The sequence below is a fragment of the Hippocampus guttulatus genome, chromosome 10, assembly GCF_054856545.1.
Source record: "Hippocampus guttulatus isolate MCC_2025c chromosome 10, RoL_Hgut_1.0, whole genome shotgun sequence".
Taxonomy (NCBI): domain Eukaryota; kingdom Metazoa; phylum Chordata; class Actinopteri; order Syngnathiformes; family Syngnathidae; genus Hippocampus; species Hippocampus guttulatus.
Window position 1 is genome coordinate 18,941,981 of NC_141270.1, and position 25,898 is coordinate 18,967,878.

At 43.4% G+C, this 25,898-nt stretch overlaps 2 protein-coding genes across 3 annotated transcripts in view; both read right to left on the reverse strand.

The window, feature by feature from the left end:
* Nucleotides 1-18,522, reverse strand: part of slc18a2 (solute carrier family 18 member 2) — a 35,986-nt gene extending 17,464 nt beyond the window's left edge. The window contains exons 1-2 of one of the 2 annotated variants that reach the window (XM_086122568.1): nucleotides 18,384-18,522; nucleotides 15,045-15,136 (exon numbers count right to left, since the gene is read on the reverse strand). In XM_086122568.1, the coding sequence (XP_085978694.1) occupies nucleotides 15,045-15,132 (88 nt within the window). In that variant the 5' untranslated portion in view covers nucleotides 15,133-15,136; nucleotides 18,384-18,522. Of the gene's footprint in view, nucleotides 1-3,990; nucleotides 4,171-4,250; nucleotides 4,308-15,044; nucleotides 15,137-18,383 lie in introns of those variants that run through there. The other variant, XM_086122567.1, reaches the window with a different exon arrangement.
* A 1,290-nt stretch (nucleotides 18,523-19,812) lies between these two features.
* On the reverse strand, nucleotides 19,813-25,618 carry kcnk18 (potassium channel, subfamily K, member 18). The gene is made up of 3 exons (XM_086122569.1): nucleotides 25,326-25,618; nucleotides 25,005-25,151; nucleotides 19,813-20,654 (listed from the first exon to the last, which is right to left on the reverse strand). The coding sequence occupies exons 1-3, from the start codon at nucleotides 25,552-25,554 to the stop codon at nucleotides 19,813-19,815; spliced, it is 1,218 nt and encodes a 405-aa protein (XP_085978695.1). The 5' UTR covers nucleotides 25,555-25,618.
* Between the last annotated feature and the right edge of the window lie 280 nt (nucleotides 25,619-25,898).

Below are 25,898 nucleotides of genomic sequence, written 5' to 3' on the forward strand. Positions count from 1 at the left end.
GCCTGGAAAATATACATTCCATAATATCCTGAATTATGAATGCCAATAAAACAATCTATTTAAAAAAAGGGGGGAAAAGAGCAACATGTCAGTGGTACAATATAAAACTACGAACAAGAATAGAATCATTTGAAAAAACTTCACAGGCCACTGTGGATTACGAGATGAAACTGGTTTACTTTAACTCCAGTTTAATTTATTTAACTATTAATACGAAAATGCCATTTCATGCTGTCACTTCCTGTTTTTGTTCATTGATTAATTTAACAGTTAATTTACCTGCAAGGGATGATTTTACAGTTTTTTACAATTATAATTATTATCCATCCATTTTCCGAACCGCTTGATCCTCACTAGGGTCGCGGGGGGTGCTGGAGCCTATCCCAGCCGTCTTCGGGCAGTAGGCGGGGACACCCTGAATCAGTTGCCAGCCAATCGCAGGGCACACAGAGACGAACAACCATCCACGCCCACACTCACACCTAGGGACAATTTAGAGCATCCAATCAACCTGCCATGCATGTTTTTGGAATGTGGGAGGAAACCGGAGCACCCGGAGAAAACCCACGCAGGCCCGGGGAGAACATGCAAACTCCACACAGGGAGGCCGGAGCTGGAATTGAACCCGCTACCTCTGCACTGTGAAGCCGACGTGCTAACCACTGGACTACCGGGCCGCCCCTATAATTATTATTATTATTGTTATTATTCAACACATCAATAAACTTTTGTAGATTCGCTATAAAATAACAGCAGTTCGTTCATGTCCATCCTGCCTATATTCCATCCAGAATGCGAGCAATACAGCTCCCCTCAATCGGTAAACAAAACACACACACGATTGTGGAGAACTCACTAACTCATAACAAGATCACGTCTTGACAGAATGCGAATTGACACGAGGAGGCACATCCATCCATCCATTTTCTGATCCGCTTTATCCTCAGGAGGGTCGCGGGGCGTGCTGGAGCCTATCCCAGCCGTCTTCGAGCTGTAGGCGGGGACACCCTGAACCGGTTGCCAGCCCATCGCAGGGCACACGCAGACCAACGACCGTCCGCGCTCACACTCACACATGGGGACAATTTAGAGTGTGAGGAGGCACGTAAAGATGGAAAAATGAAGAGAGCACCCTTCTGTCTTCTGTTTCCTGTTCATTTTAAACGCCTCATTCAACTAAAGGTACATTTTTTGGACCGATATATTCACAACAACAAAAACAACTCTCAAGCGTTGAATTGAACAGCTGGTTCAAGATATTTTCCAAAGGTTTTTTGATTACAACCAAATTGCTTCACAGGTTCTTACATAAATAGCAACGGCGGTGTTTTGGGGCATTCTGTGTTCTCTTTTGTGTTAGTTAGCCACTTGATATTTGAAGAAATTTAAATTTTTCCACGGCTGTACATAGGTTTGGAACTTGTCGGTCTCGTGACAAGGAACAAACAATACTCACACATATAACAAATCAACTGTATAGGTTTCACCAAAAGAAATGGTGTCATAAAATTAGCACTTGAACGTGATTGGAACAAGCAACATGATGGTTAAGAAGGGAAACAGAAGCAGGGGGTAGCTTACAGTTAATGTGACAAAATATGGGGAGAAAAAAAACGGGCTTGGCTGTTGTATCTGTAAGGTAAATCTCAGTAATTTACTTCCATAACTGACATTTCCAGCATATTCAAGAAGCGCCGGAGTTTCACAGCGTATCTCGTATGTCTTGCCTTGGTGCTTTTATTGACGGGAAACAAGGGCGAGACATAAATGAGAAATGACATGCAACAAGAAAGACTCAAACCAGGGATGTTCAGTTCAGCACCGTCAGTCCCCCGAGGCCACGACAGTGCCAGGAAAAGCAACTTTATTTAGAGTAAGAGGGAAGGGGAGGTAGCGAAACACTGCACGAGACAAAAACAGACACGACAGCCAGCAGCTGCCCATATAGGAAAACAAAAAGTTAGACCGTATGCATGCATTTGGAGCAAGATGTCTCAGTGTGACATAAAGGCTCCTATAGAAAAAAACCCTCTTCCACGAGAAGGTAGTTTCTTGTTAGAATTGTGATCAAATCAACATCCACGTTGCTGACACTGACCACTGAAAACCCCCCAAATGGATAACCAATCACAGCAAACACTTCCACCTTTTGAGGGACAGCGGTTACTACAGTGGACAGCTTATCAGGTTACAGGTTATCATTATTTGCGCATGAAACGGTTAATATGCATCCATACATTTTCCGATCTGCTTTTTTATCCTCACAAGGGTCGTGGTGGGTGCTGGAGCCTATCCCAGCCGTTTTCGGGCCAATCGCCAGGGCACACACACATAGACGAACAACCATCCGTGCTCACAATTACACCGAGGGACAATTTAGAGTGTTCCATTAACCTGCCATGCATGTTTTTGGAATGTGGGAGGAAAACGGAGTACCCGGAGAAAACCCACGCAGGCCCGGGGAGAACATGCAAACTCCATACAGGAAGGCCGGAGCCGGGATCGAACCCACGACCTCTGCACTGTGAGGTAGACGCCCTAACAACTGAACTACCACACCACCGGGTTAATATCCATAATATAAAAGAAGATGATGATAACATCCTTTTGCTGTCACAAATACATTTCACACACATCTGACCAGTCGTTAATGTCATTCCTGGGTGACAAATTGGAGCAGAGGTTGTCTTGTCTGCAGGGCACCACCTGCGAGTGCCTATGGAAGCCGAGGGAATCAAACCTTCAGGTGCTGGCCGCATTCTTAGCCAACAGATACCCCAATAATTTTTCATGATGATTTTTATCCATCAATTGTCCGTATCAGGCTCCCAGCTGCCTCGGGGAGCGAGGTGGGATGGACCCCTAAACTGATCTCCACTTTGTCACAGTCTCGCAAGACAAAGACAAACAAGCATTCACCCTCACACCTATGAACAATGTCCGGGTCTAACATTCAGGTTTTAGAAGTGTGGCATGAAGCTGCAGCAGCCAAAGAAATGTCACACTCCATGGGGAAAACATGCAAACAGCTCACAAAGGACTGGGCTGAAATTCAAACCCGGGACCTCAAGTGTAAAGCAGAATTACAAATGACTGCTACAAACGATGCTTTTAAATGCAATTGGTTGACCATTTTATCATGGCTGCTATTTAAGACACAGAAATCTGTCTCGATTATGGAAGAGATTACCATAAACCATTTTCCTTCAATAAAAATGGGTTATCTGTGAACATTAATAGCAAAAAAAGCTAAAGAAAATCGACATATAAAGACAAGTGAGTGAACATATATCCTCCAGGACTCCCTCAATAAGGAGCACACCTCAAGAACATTTTTGTTGTCATTTGCCAATTGTTATATTCCGTACATGTACTTTTAACTGAAAAAGTAGCCTTTAGATATGAAGAGGATTCATTTCTGTCATTTCTGTTTGTCAAGCGACTCACATTGATCAATTTCCCCACACATAAAATATCTAAATAGCCATTAAAATGCATCTTCACATACTGCGTATCAAATCATGTGTTCAAGGCTCAGCAAGCATCATATATTTAGATGCATCCACGCCACACACGCAAAGGCACAAACAAGGATAACACTGTCAATTAAAAATTTGTTTCGTTATCCTTGCAAAGAAACAACCCACATTTCCTTAGAGGTCATAATATACGTTCATGTCAACTATTATTTTGTTTGTAGAAAACATTGGAGAAAATAACCACTGCTTTGAAATTTGATTATTTGCGAAATATTTTTAGATGAGCAAAATATCCTTTTTGGGGACCTTTACACTTTGTAGTTGACTTAATTAGGCATGATAATGCCATTTCGTATTGTAACGAACCATGTCATTTGAACGCATCGATGCTTGTTAAGCCCGTGGGGGTGTTGAGCCACCTGTTGCGCCCAATAATAAAAAGAATAATACTGTGGGGAAAAAACAAACAAACCAACATAGTAAGAGGCGTGCGAGAAACGTATGCACCTACCGACTACGGTCAGCAGCATGTTATCCAACAACAGAGCCACAAAAACAATGAAGAGAATAAGTTTCCTCGACTGCCTTTCCTCTCTGAGCCAGGTGAGTAAATTAAATTGGCGGAACGCGTCCAGTCTCCCCATGGTGTTAATTCCGTAAAAATAGCGGGACGAATGGGTGACAGGTGGTCCTGCGCAGAGAGGCAAGTGTTAAAAGCCATAAAGCACTCGAGCGGGGCGTACTGGCAAAGAGTGGAGGGTCACATCTTACCTCGGATACACAGAGGTCAGCGGCAGCCTCAGAAGGAGTGCGCAGCGGTCGTTGAGCTTTGTCTTTCTACTAGCTGCTGACGTCACACAGAATGCTACGTGAAGGCTCCGATTCGGCACGACAATACACAGACAGACCCCCAAAGTAATCATGAAACTGTTGGGATCTGTGGCGACCGGGGACTGCTCATTAATCAAAAAGAGAACTGAGACTTGTGGCGATGCGCTGGGAAATTCTTATTTTATATCCGCCTTTTTTTTTGGAATGGTGAATTCTCCATTGCGTTTTCCATGGGAACTTAACAGGATAAATACATTCATTGGGCTGAGAACCGTATTATTTCCTTGATTTTCTCTATCAAACGTTTATTAAAAGCTATATCTTCCTAGGACAGTGGTTTTTAACCTTGTTAGAGTTACCGAACCCAACCAGTTCATATGCACGTTCATTAGTGAAAAATTAAAATATATATTTTTTACAAATTTAAGACATGAAAAAACATATATTAAAAATATAAAAAGAGTAAATAAAACTCCATGGCCTAAGTATATATATATTTTTTAAATGGTATGACATACTACGCAAGTCACACGGTGACTACTGAGCGAACTAAATTTACCGCAGCACTGATTGGACAAGCAATCTAATGTGATCATCTGCAGCCAGTGATGGCCAAGCGGGCGTGTCATCACTAATTGACATGTTGAGTCGGATGTGTCTTCACCTCCATGGGAGAGGCCCCGTCGAACCCCTGAGACCGATTCACCGAACCCGTAGGGTTCGATCGAAACCAGGTTAAGAACCACCGTCCTAGGATAACGGCCACAAATGTCAGTCAAAAAGATTTTGGGGAACTCCAAATCACTACTTTTATTTACCGTAAGGAACTTCAGGATCTTAGCCACTTCAAAATGGATGGATCTGGAACCAAACATCCATTTTCGGGTTTGTGGGACGTATACTCACAACTTTGTATAAAATAGGCAGGTTGGTGGTCGCACGACTTCATCTACAACGGTCTACGTGCCTAGTTCTGCCATAAACAAATGGTAACGAGTTAATGGAGGCATGCAAGTCTGCTTGTTAACTACTGCTGTGCCGCCTTTAAGCAAGGCACTTTCCCCCAGTTCCTTACTCATGGTGTGCAGCACTGTTTTAGTGCTTCAGTTTGAGTCTAATTATCCCATTGCCTGCCTGTGTTTTGTATGACACATAATTTTATTTGTGAATTGAATTTCCTCTTGAGGGATTATAATTCATATACAGTAATAAGAAAATTAGAAAAAAAATTAAACCACAATGGTTCTCCAGTGCACGGTCAATATCAGCATCAAAGGAGCCCATTGTGACATGAATGTGGGCATAAAAAATTAATCAGTTTCTCAACAACCATGTTAACCACAAACGAATTTCATCCAAATTTATTTTTGAATCATCTTACCTGTTTGCCTTTGCCCCATGACTTCATTTACCCTGTTTACTCAAGGGCGCTGCCTTGTTCAAATTACGTGGAAAAGTTTGTTTATTATTGGTCCTGTTCTGCCCACAGTAAAAGTTTCGGGTCATTTCATTAATAGTAATTCTGTTTAGAATATTCATTTAGTTATCGCGGTACATTGTGGGTAGCAGACGCCATGTTTCATCAGACGACGAGTCATTATAGAAAGCCTGACCGTGGTCGTTGCTACTGGTCCTCCTAAGTTATATTCCTTTCGTTTCACCTTCAAAAGCAATGGCTGTAAGTCTGCTCGTGTTTAGCATTATTTAGAAATGTGTTTCGGAAATCGTTTTCCCTCAATTGTTGTCATTGAAAACTCGCTAGCTCAGAGTACTGCTAACGATGTGGCGATGATGCTAAATCGGTGCTAACAAGCTAATTAGCATGCGATGGTACTGCGAAAACGCATTGTTTATCGTTGTTTGTCACACTTTGAGCTGCATTTATGTCCTTTGTTAAACACCTGACGATTTGTGTTGTATTTGTGTACACAATATTAATGCATGTTCTAAATCTGTTCATTTCAGTTTCACTCTACAATTCATTGAGCTGATGTCACAGTTGTTCACTGTACGCCGTCAAGAAGACCGCAATAAAGGAGCAAGACGCTCAGTTTCCTGGCTCATGAATAAATGAGTTTGGCTTGCTGTTGACCTGCGTTAACATACTCGTAGTATCTAACACGTAGCGATAACAGTACAGTGAAAAGCCATTGTCAGCAGTTGGTGCAAGAAAGAACCACAACGCAGCAATGGACTACGCCCAAGAAGAAATGGCTTACTCCGAAGCCAAAGCATCATCGAAGGCATCATCCAAACACTCATCCATATTGTCCTCAAACTCCAGTGTACTGGAAGCAGCCATCTTGGCAAGAGCCTCTGCAGAAGCTACAAATGCTAAAGCTTCATACAGGAAAAAACAATTGGAAATCAAGAAACAACAAGCAAAACTGGAATTAGAAAACGCAACATAAGAGGCAGATCTAGATCTGCTGGAGATGGAGAAGGAAGTGGCAGCCGCTACAGCGAAAGCGGAAGTCCTAGAAGCAGCTGTAGCGATCGAACAAGGCAAAGCTGAAAGCGTCAAGAGTGCAGTCCCACTACAAGCAGTAAGAGAACGAACTATGGAGTACGTGCAACACCAGACCCAGCTGAAGTTGCAAGTTCAACCGGCAAGGACACAATCGTTCATCTCAAGGACACCCGAACAACACCGCTCTCCACCGGTACACAAGAAAACGTATGTAAAGGATGAAACACCTGACATACCAAGAGACTATGTGAAGCATAGTTACCACGCTTCCCCCAATAATGATCCACCCATGGCAGACTTTGCTAAGTTCCTTGCACGCAGAGAGTTAATCACAACAGGGCTATTTCAGTTTGACGACACCCCAGAAAACTTTAGAGCATGGCAGTCGTCATTCATAAATGCAACTGGAAATGTTGGTCTCATATGCAGTCAGGAGTTAGATCTCCCAGTCAAGTGGCTCGGAAAAGAGTCCTCAGAACACGTTAAGAGAATCAGAGCTGTATATACCACTAACCCTCAAGCAGCCCTCCAGGTGTCCTGGGACAGGCTCCAAGAATGTTACGCTACACCAGAAGTAGTAGAAAACGCCCTCTTTAAAAAATTAGACAACTTCCCTCGCCTTACAAACAGAGACAACTTAAAACTCAGGGAGATCGGAGATCTGCTCTTAGAGCTACAAGTTGCTAAAGATGAGGCTTATCTCCCTGGTCTTGCTTACCTCGACACACCCCGTGGTGTTAAGCCCATAGTTGAAAAGTTGCCTCTAAGTCTCCAAGAAAGATGGCTTCACACAGGCTCAAAATACAAACAACTATATGATGTATCGTTCCGGGCGGCCCGGTAGTCCAGTGGTTAGCACGTCGGCTTCACAGTGCAGAGGTACCGGGTTCGATTCCAGCTCCGGCCTCCCTGTGTGGAGTTTGCATGTTCTCCCCGGGCCTGCGTGGGTTTTCTCCGGGTGCTCCGGTTTCCTCCCACATTCCAAAAGCATGCGTGGCAGGCTGATTGGACGCTCTAAATTGTCCCTAGGTGTGAGTGTGGGCGTGGATGGTTGTTCGTCTCTGTGTGCCCTGCGATTGGCTGGCAACTGATTCAGGGTGTCCCCCGCCTACTGCCCGGAGACGGCTGGGATAGGCTCCAGCACCCCCCGTGACCCTGGTGAGGATCAAGCGGTTCGGAAAATGGATGGATGGATATATGATGTATCGTTCCCTCCCTTTCACCATTTCATTTCACCAAATAATTTAATGCAGAGAAATAACAGCATATTTGAAGTCAAGATGGCACCCGAGTAGGCAGCCGTCGGCAAGTGCTCTCATGAGCCTTGCTTTTTTTGTTGTTTTTTGGTTTGTTTTGTCACTTTGTGTTTGTTGTTACGTCGTGTGGACCTGATGTGGACTTTTTTCAGCATTTTTTGACCACGACATTCATCAAGGAGGAAACTCTGTGCTTGGTGGTTGCGCCTTCTCGGCAGCATGGGTATACCAGCACTGTTTTTGCTGGACAGTCCCAGGGCGCTTGTGTCTTGCGCCTGTTATGGGCAGCATTTTTCACAGCCCCACTTTGTTCAGCGGAGAGATCGGTGCTGTTGAACGGTCTGCGGTTGGATGGATGTAAGGCTTGAGGAGCCGACGATGAGAAGAAAGGAGCGTTAGCGCGGAACGCCGATGCGGATGTGGAACTGGGAGTCGCGGCTTGGAATTGAAGTGGATTTACATGGGACAGGAGATGTGAGCCAATCTCTTTTTCGTCAATGGAGATCGTATTAATACAGCTTCGTGTTTGCTTTCAAAACTTAGCTTGTAGCAGACGTGTGCACATTTTCAGCATGACGTCTCTGATCCACTGGTGAAAGGACACTTTGATCCTCTCCTTCATCTATAACTGCTTCAGACAACAATGTGTATGCAGAAAAGTGGTGAAGATTGCACGACTGTCTGTGTCCTCTGTGTTGTTATTTTGACTTCAAAATGGCGCCGCGTGAGTGGCTGCCTTTCCAGCAGCGCCTATATTTTGTTGTTCTACTTCTTTCTTCCTTTCATAACTTTGCTGCTGTGAATCGGGAATTTCTCCATTGCGAGACTAATAAAGGTTTTCTTATCTTATTTTATATTTATATTTCTTTCTATACTTTTTGTCTTCTACTTTCTCCCTTTCATATTTTTGCTGCTGTAAATTGGGAATTTCTCCATTGGGAGATAAATAAAGGTTTTCTTATCTTATATCTTCACACAGTCAATACAGATCACGTCGTATTGTGTTAAGGTGTATCGAATAGCTAAATAAATGTAATAATAACGATAGATAATTTTGTAAATGTTTTGTCATTCAGTTCTGCATACGGGTCGCCATTGTCGAGTGACGTCACATTGAAGTCGGTCAATAACTGGGGGTCCTTTTTTTTACCGACTTCGTAACTTGGACCACCCAGTTCAAAGGGGCTTTCCACTGCACTTTTCCAGGTCGGAGATCGCAAAAGTCCATTTTCCCGCCTTCAATGAATGCAGCATTAGGACACATCTACAAAGTATAAGCATCACCAGGAAGTAAACAAAAAACAGGGACTCCAACTCATCACATGACAAGAGACACAGCTGTGGAAGAGTCAAGTGAACAGTAAGTGGACATATTCCCTGCATTCATATGCTTTTTGTTCCCCATCTAATGGCTCCCTAATGTCTCAGATACTTTGATTTCAGTTGTATAAAATGAATGTTTTTGCCCATCTGTGATTTATATCGTGATTCATATCAGTGACCAGGTGTTATGGTCTCCAGGATTACACATGATTTAACATCATGAATACATATTTTTTTCTGATTTTCCAAATATCTTTGAGCCCTCGAAAATGTAGGTACTCTGCAGAAAATGTGGTCAAGGCAGTTTGAAAATGGTGAATCAGATTTTTTTGCGGGGCCTGTCGGGATATGTAACCATTTTATTTAAACTCCACTGTGTTTATGTCAAAACTATTTCTGAACCTAAATGCACGTGTAACCCCATTCACCCCATCATAACTGGATAGAATAGGACGGATTTCCTTCAGTTTCTGATCAATACAATTAAGTACACAGCCTGACTAAAGCAGTGCGGTACTCCACCTTGCCAGGTTGAGAAGCTTTGCAGTACAGTATTCTCATAAAATAGCATTTACACGTCAAAACACGCTGAAATTTTAGTTCCACCTCACGTGCCATATCATCATTACCACGCTTGAATTAATGCTCCTAAATCACAGCGACAATCATTTGTTTGAATAATTAAATTGTATGTCTTCAGCACCAAACAATATGAATGACAAATTTAAAGACTTCATTGCATGTTCTCCCCGGGCCTGCGTGGGTTTTCTCCGGGTACTCCGGTTTCCTCCCACATTCCAAAAACATGCGTGGCAGGCTGATTGGACGCTCTAAATTGTCCCTAGGTGTGAATGTGAGCGTGGATGGTTGTTCGTCTCTGTGTGCCCTGCGATTGGCTGGCAACCGATTCAGGGTGTCCCCCGCCTACTGCCCGAAGACAGCTGGGATAGGCTCCAGCACCCCCCGCGACCCTAGTGAGGATCAAGCGGTTCGGAAAATGGATGGATGGATTTTTAGACGTTGTGATCTCACTTGTCTTTCCTGTTATTGCACTGCCATCGCGTGTTAAACAGATGTCACTGCAACTGGTCTCGAAAACGTGCTCATTCTAATGTAGTTCATCACAATTACATGCTCATCACTACTTCGGAGAAAACAGAAATGTGGTATAAAAGGACCTTCACCATAAGGACTTGATAAGCTTCCTCCCCAAAAAGCACTTTTTGTAATTGCTACGTACTGTGGTGATGCCAGGTTGCATTTTTAGCTGTGAGTGTCGTTTCTTTTTCTTGGGACTGCTTGGGAAAACGTAAAAAGTAAATTTAAAATTCAGCCTCAAGATTGTGATTGTAACGAAAAAGTCCTCTACGGTAATTCAATACATGAAGAAAACACCACACTTGAAAACAAGTGTGGTGTTTTCTTTTGTGGCTATTATTACTTTAAGAATGAAAGGTCAACAGGTGTACAATGTACAATCTGCAAGTTCTCTGAGGAGCTGCTGTCAGCTCTTCTTTTAAATAAAGCTACCATGAGAGGGTGGCAGGGTGGAACAGTGGGCAACTGGTTAGCAAGGTGGGAGTGCGGATGGTTGTTTGTGTATGTGCGCCCTGCGATTGTCTGGCAACCAGTTCAGGGTGTACCCCGCTTACTGCTTGAAGACAGCTGGGATAGGCTCCAGCATGCCCGCAATCCTCGCGAGGATAAACGGATTAGAAAATGGATGGATGGAGAGGGTGGGAAAAGGCCAACAGTGATAACCATCCAAGGCTACATTTACACCGTTATTGGCAGCTCCTTTGGCCCGAAACCACTGCGCCGTGGGATTTTGGCCATTTTTTTTTTCTGTATTCAAGTCCTGTTAACTTTTCTCACGGCCGATCACGATTTTCCATGAGAGGGGTGGGGAAGGAGATGACTGCTGGATCCCGTTTGGACTCAACGCTCATTGAAATTGTAAACACTGCTACCTGTTGTTCAACTGGACATATGACACGCAGTGCCATATCCGATTCAATGAAATATGAAACGCAGTGCCATGTTCGAGTCAATGTTGTTATAATATATATCAATGCACAGAGTACAGACAACCAAATGCAGTCAGCATCCTCACAGAAATGCAAACAGAGCAGAGAGTACAGACTGTACATCAAATGAAGCAGATTATAAATAAATGGTACATAAGATATAGTTAAAAAATAAGGTGGCACGGTGGATGAATGGTTCGCACGTCCTTTTCACAGTTCTGAGGTTCGTGGTTTCATATCCAGGCTCCGGCCTTCCTGTGTGGAGTTTCCATTGTCTCCCCAAACTGGACTCGTTTCCTCCCACATTTCAAAAATATGCACGGTGACTGAGAACTGCAAACTGTCCTGGATGTGAATTGTCTATTTGTGCCCTGTGATTGGCTGACGACCAGTTCAGGGTGGACCCGCCTCTCGCCGACAGTTAGCTGCGATGTGCTCCTGTGCTGGAGCGCGCACAGGAGCACCCACGACCAGGGACGTACTGGAGTCGAAACTCTGCTCAGGATTTTGAGATGGACAGGCTTCCAGCGCGTGTGACCAAAGGCACACAGAGAAACAATTAAAAAACAAAGTAAACATGTTTGAACTTCCCTTTATGCTACAAGATAAACCCTCTAATATGAGATTATCCCATACTTGCTGCACCATGTTATTTCATTGGTTTCTGTTCCGCTCTATTCAGTATCTTGATGTTAAATTTACGTTTTGATAGTCATTAGCCAAGGCTCAAAGACACCAAACATGATAACCAAAAGAAAGGGCTGGAGTTGGCTTCCAAATAAATAATAGCAGAGTTAAAAAAAAAACAATAGAAAACAATTAATCAATTTTATCATGACTTGAGAATTAAATAACCTTTGTGGAAAGAAAATATGCAAATTTACTGTGTATAGTTCTACCTTCTTAGATATATTCCATTTCAAACAGAAGATATCATCATCCTAGATATCAGAATGACCTGGATGAATGTGAATATCCATGAGCATAGACATCAGACGTTTGGTTGACTCCACTACTTTTGGTTGCTCTGTGTAATTCAATTGATATTTATCCCTTTTATTAAAATCACTTCTAATATGTGTTCTTGGGATATCCCCCGATATAGCAGCTGAGGCTTCAGGTGAAGAGGCCCTCACTCCTTTGAAAAGCCTTAACTTTTTTTGTATCAGGCAAAAACAGCACTGCTTTGTAAAGTCATGCAAACCAATTTGTTTGTCTTAAAAGCATTTGACACTCTAACTTTGATTTAATGTAAGTATTGTACCTTTTTGCACTTATTGTCAGAGGTGAGCATTTCGTCAGTACTGACAGGAGGTCTGTCAATCCGTCACTGACGGAACCCGTTATGGTAGCGATTGATGATGGGATGATGGGAAACCAGAAAATATTTTTGAAGAACTAGGTAAGCACTGGGTCTTCATTCGTCAATGTAATCGTCACGAACCGGGTAAAGTACCACTTAGTCCGTCCGTCACTGATGGACGCCCATTTTTGACGACTGACAAACACTGTGTGTTTGTTTGCAGGGGTTTCTCCGAAAGGACTGCATTGATAATAAATGTGTGAGAGTGAGTATTCTTGTTTTCAACAGGATCTCTGCGAGGACGTGGATGGCCGGTTGTGATTGGCTAAGGAGGCAGGACCAGATGGTGTCACTTCACTTTGGTACGTCTCATATTTATCTGTGCATATTTATTTGCATATAAACCTTCATGGTGATTTACCACCAGTTCAGGGTGTACCCCGCCTACTGCCTGAAGATGGATGGGATGGGCTCTAGCACTCGCAGGGTGAGGATAAATGGATTAGGCAATGGATGGATGGATAAACCTTTATGGTTGTGGTTTTCTTTTACATCTTGTTGAAATCATTTTGATTCAAGACTATCCTGTTTTTGTTCGCGTAGCTGAATTGAATACGAGCAGGTTTGCTTCCACTGACGACAGTGAACCCTCATTTATCGCGGGGGTTACGTTCCAAAAAGAACCCGAGATAGGCGAAATCCATGAATTGGGCAGTGCTCCTAAGGTTTTCTTCCAAGTTTAGAAAGACTTGATGAGTCAACCAATATACAACAGCCTTTATTGTCCAGATGTCCATCGCTGATGAAAACTATTTTTGGGTGAAAAACTGACAAAAAATATACAATTACACAATATACAACAGACCTAAATGCATCTCAACAGCATAAAACACACATTTGTCATGGCCACATACCATTTCACCTTCTAAACAGGAATTCAGGAGTAATTAGAAGAAATCAAAGCTCTTGCTGTATGCATCTCATGCTTTCATCTCTTTCCTTACACTGACCTCACGCCTAATGAGAACCACGTCCTGCAACTCAATGGAAACTTCAAATATAACAGCAGGGGGCACAATAACCCCAATAAGTGTTGAGTCTTTACCATCATATAGAAAGAGCCGTTATTTTAATGTTACTGGAACTTAGAATCACGAGAGTTACGGTCAGCTTTATTTTTACAATTACTATACAATACTGCACTGTAGAAACAAACCCAAGATCAGAACATGTTTTTGTTGCAAACGTAAATTTGGTAAGCTGTACAGAGACTAGGCACACAGACTGTTGACTTTGGTCTACAGTCCCTTTGCCACTCAAGATGTAGAACACAATGCACTGTAAAAAAACGCACTGAAAAAAAAACAGTGAAACTGCGTTAAAGCGAGGGTTTACTGCATATTGGAAATTATTTGCGCTTCCTGCATAGTAGGTGGCATTATACACCAAAGCGCTGTCATCCACCAATGGGTCAAGAAGAAGAAGCAGAAGCACACAACACAACAATCATTTATAGAAAAAGAGTGGATGTGCAAGCTACTTGCATTGGATTTTACCCTTGGTCACAATGCACAGCTGGATTCTGGTTAAGCTAAGCCATTTTAAACTATAATTTATATCTTATAAATCCAAACCTTTTCGCCTTTTAGGGGTTAAAATAACTGCAGGCAGTCACCAATTAAATTGATTGGCAAATAAGTGTATGTGAAATGTATGTATAGGAGAAGCTCTTTAGGCAGGAACCGTATGATGTCGATACACTGATAGATAGTGGCCTCCATTTACCATTTTAATCACAGGACTTTTCATCTATTATGCAATGACGTGGGTTTTTTGAGGGGTTGGGGGGGGGGGGGATAATAATAGACGCAGTGAATGACCGGTCAAATTCACTGACAGAAGCGATAAATAACATTATGGATTGACCGACTGATGAGTACCGTTTGGTTTAGCTTGAAATAAATATGATGGACTGACTATGACGGACGGGTGCCCAGGCCACTGACGGATGATGAATGACGGACTGACAAATGTTTGAAAATTGCCCACCTCTGTTTACAAGTACATACCGTACTTCATTTCTTGCACTTAATTGAGTGTTTTTCAAAACATGTTTAACTGAGGAAGAGTTGCGACCAATTCAAACAATTATGCAGTCTTTCAACCCCTTTGAAGGAAGTACTATAAGATAGCCTAAAATGGACACTTACTCCTCATTCAATGATTCTCAGCATTGATGATTTGCTATTTTGGTACAATAAGGTGCCATGACTGCCAGAAGGTATGCAATATTACAATGTTATGAAGAATGGCAACTGACAACAACTTTATTGTTCCTGAGGACTGCCAACCCACCAGGCAATGAAATAAGTGCACGGATGAAGCTTCTGGTTGAAGGAAGTGCGCTGGGACAGAATAGCACCGACTCCTGAATCTGAAGCATCCACCTGTACAATGAAAGGCAATTCAAGTTTAGGGTGAAGAAGAGATAAAACAGTAAAGGGATGTTTTGAATGCACAAACCCCGTTTTGACTTCTGGGATTAAAAAAAAACAAACTTGATAGATGTAAGCCTAAGTGTGGGTTCAACTTTGTTGCAGATATTACAGATAAAACACCTGTAGAAATTGGATGACACCCAGGAATCTCTGCAAATTGTCACTTGATGGCGGAGTGAGCCAACTGACCACATGATGGATTTTGGGTGGATCTTTTAAACCTGACCCCTGGTCGTGGAATTGAAGGGATGTGAAATGAAACTTTTTCTGCTTGAATAAACAATCTGTTTTCGAGAAGGTACTTAAGCACAAGAAGAATCTGCTGGTGGTGTTCCTGAATATTGCAGGAAAAATAATACTGTTGTCAAGATACATGAAGCAGAGCTGGTCAAACCATTCATCAATGCACCTATTTCTGTGCATTCGAGATCGGATTTCGGGGGGGGGGGCAGCTTTAGCAGGGAAGCCCAGACTTCCCTCTCCCCAGCCACTTCATCAAGCTCTTCTGAGTGAATACCAAGGCATTTCCAGTCCAGCCGAAAGAGTCTTCCCTAGTGTGTCCTGTGTTGTCCCCGAGGTTTCCTCCCAGTGGGACATTCCTGGAACACCTTGCCAGGGAGTCATCCTTAATGCACCATAGGTAGATGCTCAAGCCACCTCATCTGGGGCTCCTCTCGATGTGGACTAGCAGTGGTTCTACTCTGAAACTCTCTCGGCTGACTGAGCTTCTCACCCTGTCCTTAAGGAAGAGACCAGAGACCCTTCAGAGGAATCTAATTTCAGCTGCTTGAACCCGTGATCTTGTTCTTTCGGTCTTGACCCACAGCTCATGACCATAGATGATGGTAGGAACATAATCGACCAGTAAATCGAGAGCTTTGCTTTTCAGCTCAGCTCCCTCTTCACCACGACAGATTGATCCAGAGTTCACGTCACAGCAGATGCTTCCATGATCTGACTGTCATCTTCCCCTCAATCGGGCACAAGACCCCAAGATGGTTGTACTCTTCTTCCTGGGCTAAGATCTTACCCCGACCTGAAGAGGGCACACCCCCTTTTTCTGAATGAGGACCATGGTCTCAGATTGGGTGGTGCTTATTTTAATCCCAACCCCTTCACACTCAGCTGCGAACTGCTCCAGTGTGAGTTGGAGATCATGGCTTGCTGGGGCCAACAGTACCACATCGTCTGCAAAAATCAGATATCCTATGCCTTGGCTGAATTTGTACATTTTGTCCATAATGGGCAATCAAAATGAATCCAACTTGCTAGCGGTAATGCGGCCCAAATTCTGACATCATTCATTCCAGGACCGAACAGCCCATATCAGTAACCCATACGCACCCACCACAGAACCCCCAGAGGGAAACGGTCAAACACTTTCTCCAAGTCCACAAAATACATGTTGACTGGCTGGGCAAACTCCCATGCACCATCGAGGACCCTGCTGCGGGTGTAAACCTGGTCCACTGTTCCATGGCCAGGACGATAACTACAGTGCTCCTCGGAAATCTGAGATTTGACTTCCCAATGCACCCCTTTAGTTGTAACACACCCTCCGCCACCAAGAGGGGCAATCACCACCCCTGTCTGCCAATCTAAAGGCACTGTCCTCATTTTCCACACGATTTTGTGGAGGCGTGCCAACTCGAATAGCCCCACAACTGTGACTTAAAGCCCAGAGGTAGGAGAGCCCGTGTCACAATGTTCCCAGTTGAGGTCAGCAGCACCCCATCTCCACTATAGTTATAATGGTGTACTGCATCCCCCTCCTGAGATGCCAAATGGTGGACCCAAATTTCCTCCAAGACGTCTGGATGTTTTTTCCCACGGTCTCAGCGAATTCCTTCAGAGGGCCAAAGGCCAAAAAGGCCTGATAGGACTCCTTCAGCTGGACAACACATCTTACTGCTGGTGTCCACCAATGGGTTTGGGGGTTGCCGCCACAGTAGGCCCCGACTATCTTATGACTACAGCTTTGGGTGATCGCCTTGTCAATGGAGGCACGGTACATTGTCAATTCAATGTCTCACACCTCCCTCTGGATGTGGATCAGATTTTGACAGGGGTGGGAGTAAAATCGTCTTCTGACAGGGATTCTACAATACCTTTAGGTCAGATCCAAGACACTACCAAATGGTGATCAGTTGACCGTTCCGGCACCAATGGATGAGAGGGAGGATACCGTTCATCAGAGATAACAGGGCCGCCATACTACTTTAGACAAGAGCAGAAGCAATAATGATGATGGGGGTGTCATTAGCCAAGCGACTAGTATAACCCAGCAATGATGACGGTTTGGGCTGTCTCGACATTCTGTTCAATTCCTGGTAGGTACTATTTCAGCCCCATTTAAAAATCAGCAAATAAAGTGCTTTTGGTAGACCTAGCCACACCCAGAATGACTAACCTTCTCATTTGGTCAGTCTGTGTTACCGACCATTCAGGCACCTATTTTGTGCGGAATGGATGATACAACCATTTACTTATGAGGAGCAATTCTCTCTCTCTCTCGTATCACAAAAAGTAGACTTTAGTATCCATCCCTAGTCTTGTCTAAAGTGTTTACCCAATAATTTTAAAACATGAGAATCAGTCTGTAGAGTAAAACTACAGTTTCTTGGGCTTAATAAGCAGACATTGAAGGGGTCTTTATCATGGAAAATTCCACAAAGCAGTCATCTCCTCCTGAGTCTACCTATGTAGTTTTCTATTCTGGTCTTCAAATTGTGAAAAAAACTCCCGGTTAACGAAAGTCCTTAACCTCAAGCAGTGGTTCTTAACCTGGGTTCAATCGAACTCAGGGGCTCGGTGAATCGGTCTCGGGTTCGACAGAGCCTCTGCCATGGAGGTTAAGACATACCCAACTCAACATGTCAATTAGTTATGACATGCCCGCTTGGCCATCACTGGCTGCAGGTGATCACATTACATTGCTTGTCCAATCAGTGCTGCGGGAAAATTAGTTCGCTCAGTAGTCAACGTGTGACTGTTGTTTTTAATAAATGCATTTTTTATGTCTTGAATTTGTAAAAAGTCATATTTTTGTTTTTCGCTAACGGTTCGGTGAATGTGCATATGAACTGGTTGGGTTTGGTACAGCGAACAAGGTTAAGAACCACTTCCCTGAAGATTGATTCACACATTGAGATGATGCAGAATGATATTTGGAGTACTCAAGATTGTGGCGACTTACCAGTGATTAGTGGCGCAATGCAGGGAAAGATTGTGCCATTATATCGTTGGTAGCCAAAGGAGTAATGGTTCTCATTGTTTGTGATGATCCAGACATAGGCGATAGTGACAAGATCGTGACCTCCTCTGCCTTGTGCATTCTGCTGTGGTAAGCCGTCCTCTGCCGAGCTGGAAAGGCTTCCTCCACTGTCATTGAAGGCCTACTCGGGTATGAAGACGTGAAGGTGATGGGGTCCAGGGTTGATCACAGGAGTATAGGACAGTCATACATGCTTCTGAAGATGCACTCAGGAAATCCACTGATTGATCCCATTCATATTAACAAAACAGTTACAGTATCGAAACAAATAGTGACATTTATCAGCTTCTCAAGTATCATCTCAAGCAATCAGTTCAACTTTTATTTCTGGATTTAATCCTGGCTGAAAGTTGCTCCAAAGAGCTGTGTTATCAAACGAACAAATTGGAGTCAGCTACTGAAGGCTTCTCTGGTGAAAACTCAAGAAGCTGACTGATTACTTGCCTTTATTCGGGTGATCAAAAACTGCCACACCTCCACAATAAACGTGGGCAAGGAAGAACGTCTGGACAGCAGTTGCTTATTGCCATAGCCTAAATCCTCAACTTGCAAATCCAACAAAGTTGCAGCATCCATGAATTTGTGAATCGAGGGGTTGTACTGACTCGTGAGCTAGACAGATCCTTATGTAATTGTTTAGCATTTGTGAGGTCATTGGCTGGAGTATTCTGTTAGAATTGGCAAATGATCAAAGGATAGATCACTGCAGAGACAAACAAAGGGGCAACAATTACATGGGTTGTATTGAACCAAAAGAGTGAAAAGCAGAACAATCTAAGTAACGAAAATGAAAAACAATGACGGTAAAAAAATAGATGCAAATACAAAACAAAAGTGGATGGAGCTGCAGTGGGCGGAAGGTACAGGCTTAAATACAAAAAACAAACTCTTACCGACATGACAGTGAAAAATCACACAAGTACATACTAATACCAAAAGCAAAGTATAAGTATGATGAGATGAGATCCAACAAGTAACGAGCAAGACTAAACAAGAGCTATAGCAACAAGCAAAGCAGCCATTAAGGCAATACTGGGGCAAATTCTTTCCGCTGAAGCCACATCTAAATACCATACGAGGCAAATGCTACCAGTTGCTTCAAGAAAGCTCAGTCCACCAGCCCGCCAAAAGGATTGTGGAAACAGAACCTCATCACCGGCAGGCAAACGCACAAAACATGTCAGATACTGTATCAAGAGGTCCTTGAATATCACATTGGGTACTTGCTGTATGCCCCAAGGTGATACATGCATACTTTTCGGTTTTTTTTTTTACTTTGCTCATGCTTCTAAATAAATTGACATCCCAAAGCAGACTCTGGTACTTCCAGATATTGTGATCCATTTAAACATCAGCGAACCCTTGCGACGTAGTTCTTATCTTCATTACTGTTTCCAATGCTTATGGACTTAATGCAGTGGCGGTAGAAGTTTACAAGCCGTGTCTGGCTCAGTTTAAATGCCATGGACATGATGGCCATGCCAGAAATGGTGAACAGTGAAGTAAGCATGAAAAAATTGGGATGATGAGGGACAATGTCTCCAAAACCAATAGTGGTGAGTGTGATAAAACAGAAGTAGTAAGGGTCAAATCCCTTCATTTCTGTCTCCCACACTGGCAGAATCAAACCTCCAAGAAAAATGTAAGTAAACACGATGAAAAGAATAAGCACAAATGGTACATTTAGCGTTTCCATCGTATCTCCTATTTCTGTCAAGTCCCAAATGGCAAATCCTTTGGGCAATGGCGCCATTCGATTCAGTTCTGGGCAGGATAGGCTCCTGAGCAGGGGTCCCTTTCGCTGGAGCTTCTCCTTGGCAAGAATCTTCTCAAAGATTTCTTGATTTTTTTGGAACTGCATGGAATTGGACTTCACATTCACATGACTTTGCAACGCTTTCCGGATGGTGAGTCGTTCGTGAAGCGCAATATCATGGCTGAAAACAGTGGTACCATCCTCCAACGTCCGATGGTTCGACTTCCTTGCATTCTTGTGAGTCCTGAGCTTGGAACAACTGTGTGAGTGCAGGACTTTGAAAAAGGCGTGAGCATGAACATATGCTTTGGTCAGCAGCTTAGCAAGGAAATCTCCAATATCAAGCATGACTAAAAGCATGAGCGGAATGCCCACCATAGCGTACAAGACACACGACACCTTACCAGGTAGGGTGACTGGATAGATGGCCCCATACCCTGCAAAGCACATGGAACAAAATGAACACAATCAGTGTTAAATGCACTTCACAAGAACACAGTCAGAAGGAGTCATCTTGCATTTTGACAATTCAAGGCCTCACACAGCTGAGCATCAACGAGCTGGGCTGGGAACTGCTCCCCCATGACCTTTACAGCCCAGACCTTGCCCCTTCAGACTTTCCCCTGTTTGGTCCCTGAAAAATCATTCACGAGAGGTACAAAGTATTGAAAGTGACGATGAAGTAAAAAGTGTTGTGAGCGACTGGCTGAGATATCAGTCCAAAGACTATTACGCTGAGGGTATATGGAAGCTTGTGCGCAGATGGGAAAAGTATGTGACAGTGCTGGGAGACTACAATGAAAAATAAAAAAATAAGCTTCTATCTGTATTAGAAGTCATCATATGGAAGAATTTACCTTATTCATTGACTGACCCTTGTCAGTGTGTGTGTGTATTATATATATATATATATATATATATATATATATATATATATATATATATATATATATATATATATATATATATATATATATATATATATACTAACCATGCATGGAGGGTTCCATCCCAAATCCAGCACCCTGAGACTGAACGCAAGCCGAAAGGAAGGAGGCCGGGGACTAGTGAGTGTGAGAGCCACTGTCCAGGATGAAACATCCAAGCTCCATGAATACATCAAGGAGAAGGGTCCAACGGATGACGTACTCAGAGAATGTCTCAGACAATGGGGAACAGAGGATGAGGCGCTGGAAGAGGGACCATCATGGGAGGACAAGCCCCTACACGGGATGTACCACTGGACCATAACTGAAGTGGCTGATCTCAAGTCCTATCAGTGGCTAGAGAGGGCTGGCCTGAAGGACAGCACAGAGGCACTCATCCTGGCTGCTCAGGAGCAGGCCCTGAGCACCAGAGCCATTGAGGCCCAGATAGACCACACCAGACAAGACCCAAGGTGTAGGTTGTGCAAAGAGGCACCTGAGACGATCCAACACATAACTGCAGGGTGTAAGATGCTGGCAGGGAAAGCCTACATGGAACGCCATAACCAGGTGGCTGGCATAGTCTACCGAAATATCTGTGCGGAGTATGGACTGGAAACCCCAAAGTCAAAATGGGAAACACCTCCGAAGGTGGTGGAGAATAACAGAGCGAAGATCCTGTGGCACTTCCAGATCCAGACTGACAAGATGGTAATGGCGAACCAACCAGATATCGTGATCATAGATAAAGGGCAGAGGAAAGCCGTTGTAGTGGATGTAGCGGTCCCAAGTGATGGAAACATCAGAAAGAAGGAACATGAGAAACTCGAGAAATACCAAGGGCTCAGAGAGGAGCTGGAGAGAGCCTGGAAGGTAAAGGTGACAGTCGTGTCTGTGGTGGTCGGAGCACTCGGGGCAGTGATCCCCAAACTAGATGAGTGGTTGCAACAGATCCCGGGAACAACATCAGACATCTCAGTCCAGAAATGTGCAGTGCTGGGAACAGCAAGGATACTGCGCAGAACCCTCAAGCTTCCTGGCCTCTGGTAGAGGACCCGAGCTGAATGAGGGACGGACACCACCCGAGGGGTGAGACGAGGATTTTTTTTTTTTTTATATACTGTATATACAGGTATATATATACACACACACACTGACAAGGGTCAGTCAATGAATAAGGTAAATACACATATATAATATACATATACACACACACACACGAGGGCAGGTGTGTTGCAAACAGCTCCAAAGGTGATGTCAAGGCGGCCTTCATTATCTTTTTGTGCTCTGCTGAGTTGAACTGATGTGGCGATGAAGAATGGGGCAAAGGAATGGGTAATGATTTGTTCTGTAGAGTCACTGATTTTGTTCAGGGCCTTTTTATCCGCAGCTGTACAGCCTGCATACCACATTGAGATGCAGTATATGAGGATGCTCTATATGTCGAATGCCTCCAGCAACTTCCTTTTCCGCATGTTTCCTCTTGAGCACTCTGACAAAGTGAATCATCATTTGAGAAATGCTGACTTCAAGATTCCAATAAAGTGATTTCAAACATTCATTTTCATACCGAGTCAATTATATACTTGAAACAGTGTACTGAAATGTTGTGCGTTGTGTCTTTGACCTCATGATGTTGCTTGTTAAGAGCTAAATTATGCAAAAGACAACCACACAGCAAGAAAATGTGCCTTTAACCCCTAACAAGCTCTCATTGGCCTTTTGTGGCGTGTAAAAGCATTCTCCTCTCCTGTTAGAGTTACGGGCCATTAGCCATTAGCAGACTTAGGGTGTGCAGAGTTGGAGGAGTGGGGGATTCAGGGTGGGGCGGTAAATGAGGCTGTGGCCCCGGGTATCAACTTTGGACATCCGGATTAGCATCCAAAGGCCCAAGTACAGGATTTATTATTATTATTATTATGTTTTTTTTTTAATGGAGATTTATACTCCCTAACTGGAAGTGCACCCTCTCAATCTAGTGAGCACACATACAAGAGCAACATCAACATTACACACCAATTCAAAGAGAATACTTTTTGATTGAGAGCACTCTTGTGAGACAAACACAAATATGGCACTCCCCCATATAGAATATTGACATGAAATTCAATTGGCTCTACATGACAACATTTACTGAAAAAGCCATCCCTCCTATTGCCTTGATTAGGCTTGTCATACTGTGGAGACCATCTGTCTCTCTGTCTCTTCTCAGATATTCCGATCATCCAAAGGCAGCTGCCTCTCATCTCTCATTTATGAGAGCTACTGGTTACAATTTTTTTAGGGGGCGGGGATCACAGCTTGGTCGAAGAGCATTGCATTCTCATTGTTCCGACAAGTGTGTGCACTATTATTTACCGTATCTAATCCTTGCGGATAGTCTCACACAGGATGCATTGCTTCTTAAATTAATTTCAGTAATAAAATGACATTTGTATCAATAACTAACTCAAAGCCTTTCCGAACCTGGATTAGTATTCACTTCTGGTTTCATCACTTGGATTCCGTTGTGTTTCTCAGTCTTTAAAGGCAACTGCTGCCAGATGTTTCTGAACTTCTGGCAGTGTTTAAGGTGTCTACCACTTTGTCATTCACTTTTTCTTGCATTCGAATGCTTTGAATTTCTATTCTTACAGACCGGAAATGTTTCAAAATATAAACACCAGCGTTCGATTATTGTCTGTGAACAAACTGTGTTAGATCTTGGCGACACTGTGTTGCACTTCATAGACCATCGCAATGCTTAGTTTTTCCCTAGTGAGTATTTCTGATCGTTTATTTCAATCAAACAGAACAATGAGCAATCTCAAAAGTGTACCAATACCTAAACATTCATAATGTTGGTCGTGTTTTGTTAAAAAGAGGTTGGACACAGCTTTCTGTAGCTCAAAGCAGACATATGAGCCAGCCAAAGCTACCACTTCAGACTGCATAGTAACCACATGACCGGGATACTTCATGTAAACAAGCTTCATGTCACATTATATCATAAAACTGCAATCAATCTTCAAAGTTTATGTGAACATCTGTACATATGTCAACTTCAACTGCCCGCTGCAAATATTAAAAGGATTGGCCCCATTATTTTGAATATGATGAGCATAAAGGTTTCCTTGCCATGGGCGGTCACTCGACCTTCATGACAAAAATGCTTATTGTCCATCCATCCATCCATCCATTTCCTGATCCGCTTTATCCTCACAAGGTTCGCAGGTGAGCTGGAGCTTATCCCAGCTGTCTTCGGGCAGTAGGCGGGGGACACCCTGAACTGGTTGCCAGCCAATCGCAGGGCACACAGAGACAAACAATCATTTGCCCTCACACTCACACCGAGGGACAATTTCGAGTGTTCCGTTAACATTAACCTGCCATGCATGTTTTGGGAATGTGAGAGGAAACCGGAGTACCCGGAGAAACTCACACAGGCACGGGGAGAACATGCAAACTCCACACAGGACGGCTGGCGATGGAATCGAACCCTACACCTCTGCTGACACACGATTGATTAGTCCATAGGAGAGGATGTTATTTTTATTTTTTCATTAATAAATTATTGAGCAATCTAAAGTGTTTAAAATGGCGTGCTGTCTTTCATGCTGCTATGTTAATAGTAGACCAAACATGATGCTTTTAGGGTCTCGTGAAAAAATGTGGATCTTGGAGATTTGAGGATGCCACCCAATGCATGCGATATATTGTTGGCCAACTTGTATTTTACATGTGCAAACTGCATTGTTAACAATTTGGGAGGTTAGCAAATGAGATATACCGTAGTTGTCCTTGACCATACATTCATAACTGATTATAATGGGCTGGTTAATCAATACTTATTCATATGTGAGGGAATCACCGTGAACTTACCAACAGTCGTGAAGACTGTGCACACGAAGAACATGGAGCCAAAGAAGGTCCAGCTGTCAGGTTGTTGGAGCCATATGGTCTTAAAGCCATCGTTCATTTTATGCTCCACTTCGTCCACTATGTTTTGATGGGTGTACGATGAGTTATCTACAGTTAAAATAAAAACGTCACATGGTTGTCAGGGATAACCTAAGGTGCAAAGTCTTGATATGAACAGGAAAAGTTAGTTAACATGCAAAAGAAGGCACACTCCTTACAGTTAAGTGACATAATCTATGAAATGCATTCGAATGCCATTCCAGAATTATTTGTCAAACGTACTGGTGAGATTCTGGACATGCCAAATAATGTGTCCCAAGAAGCCATGGTATTCCTGTTTGGCAGGGGGTGCTCTCCCTTCAATGTATTGGAACAAAAGCGCGCCCAGCGCCGCGTAGCCGACCAGAGACACGCACAGCATGACGTGAGGAAGGAGCTTCCAAAACCACACCAAGCTCGCCTTGAACTTGCCGATGGGGCTCATTGCTTGCTTGTCTGGCGTAGATCTCATTTTCTCGCTCCTCAATTGTCCTCTCCTTCTTCCGCCGTTGCAGAGCTCCGACAGTTGGCGCGGGAAGCACCCGTCTTGCCTTGATGCTTCACAAATGTGCTCTGGCTCTGCGTGCGCGCGCACACACACACACACCACATCATTGTACATGCAGATCACAAAGGCGACCCTGACGCCCCCACGGGAGGTCCACCATATACACTACCTAATTGTATTGCTGCCTGCGGTGCAGTTATGACAGACATGGTTGGACCACTTTGGAAATCAAGCTCAGCTAAAAATACAAAGTATATGAGAATAAACTGTTAAAAAAAATCCCAGCATTGTAGACATTCAAAGATATC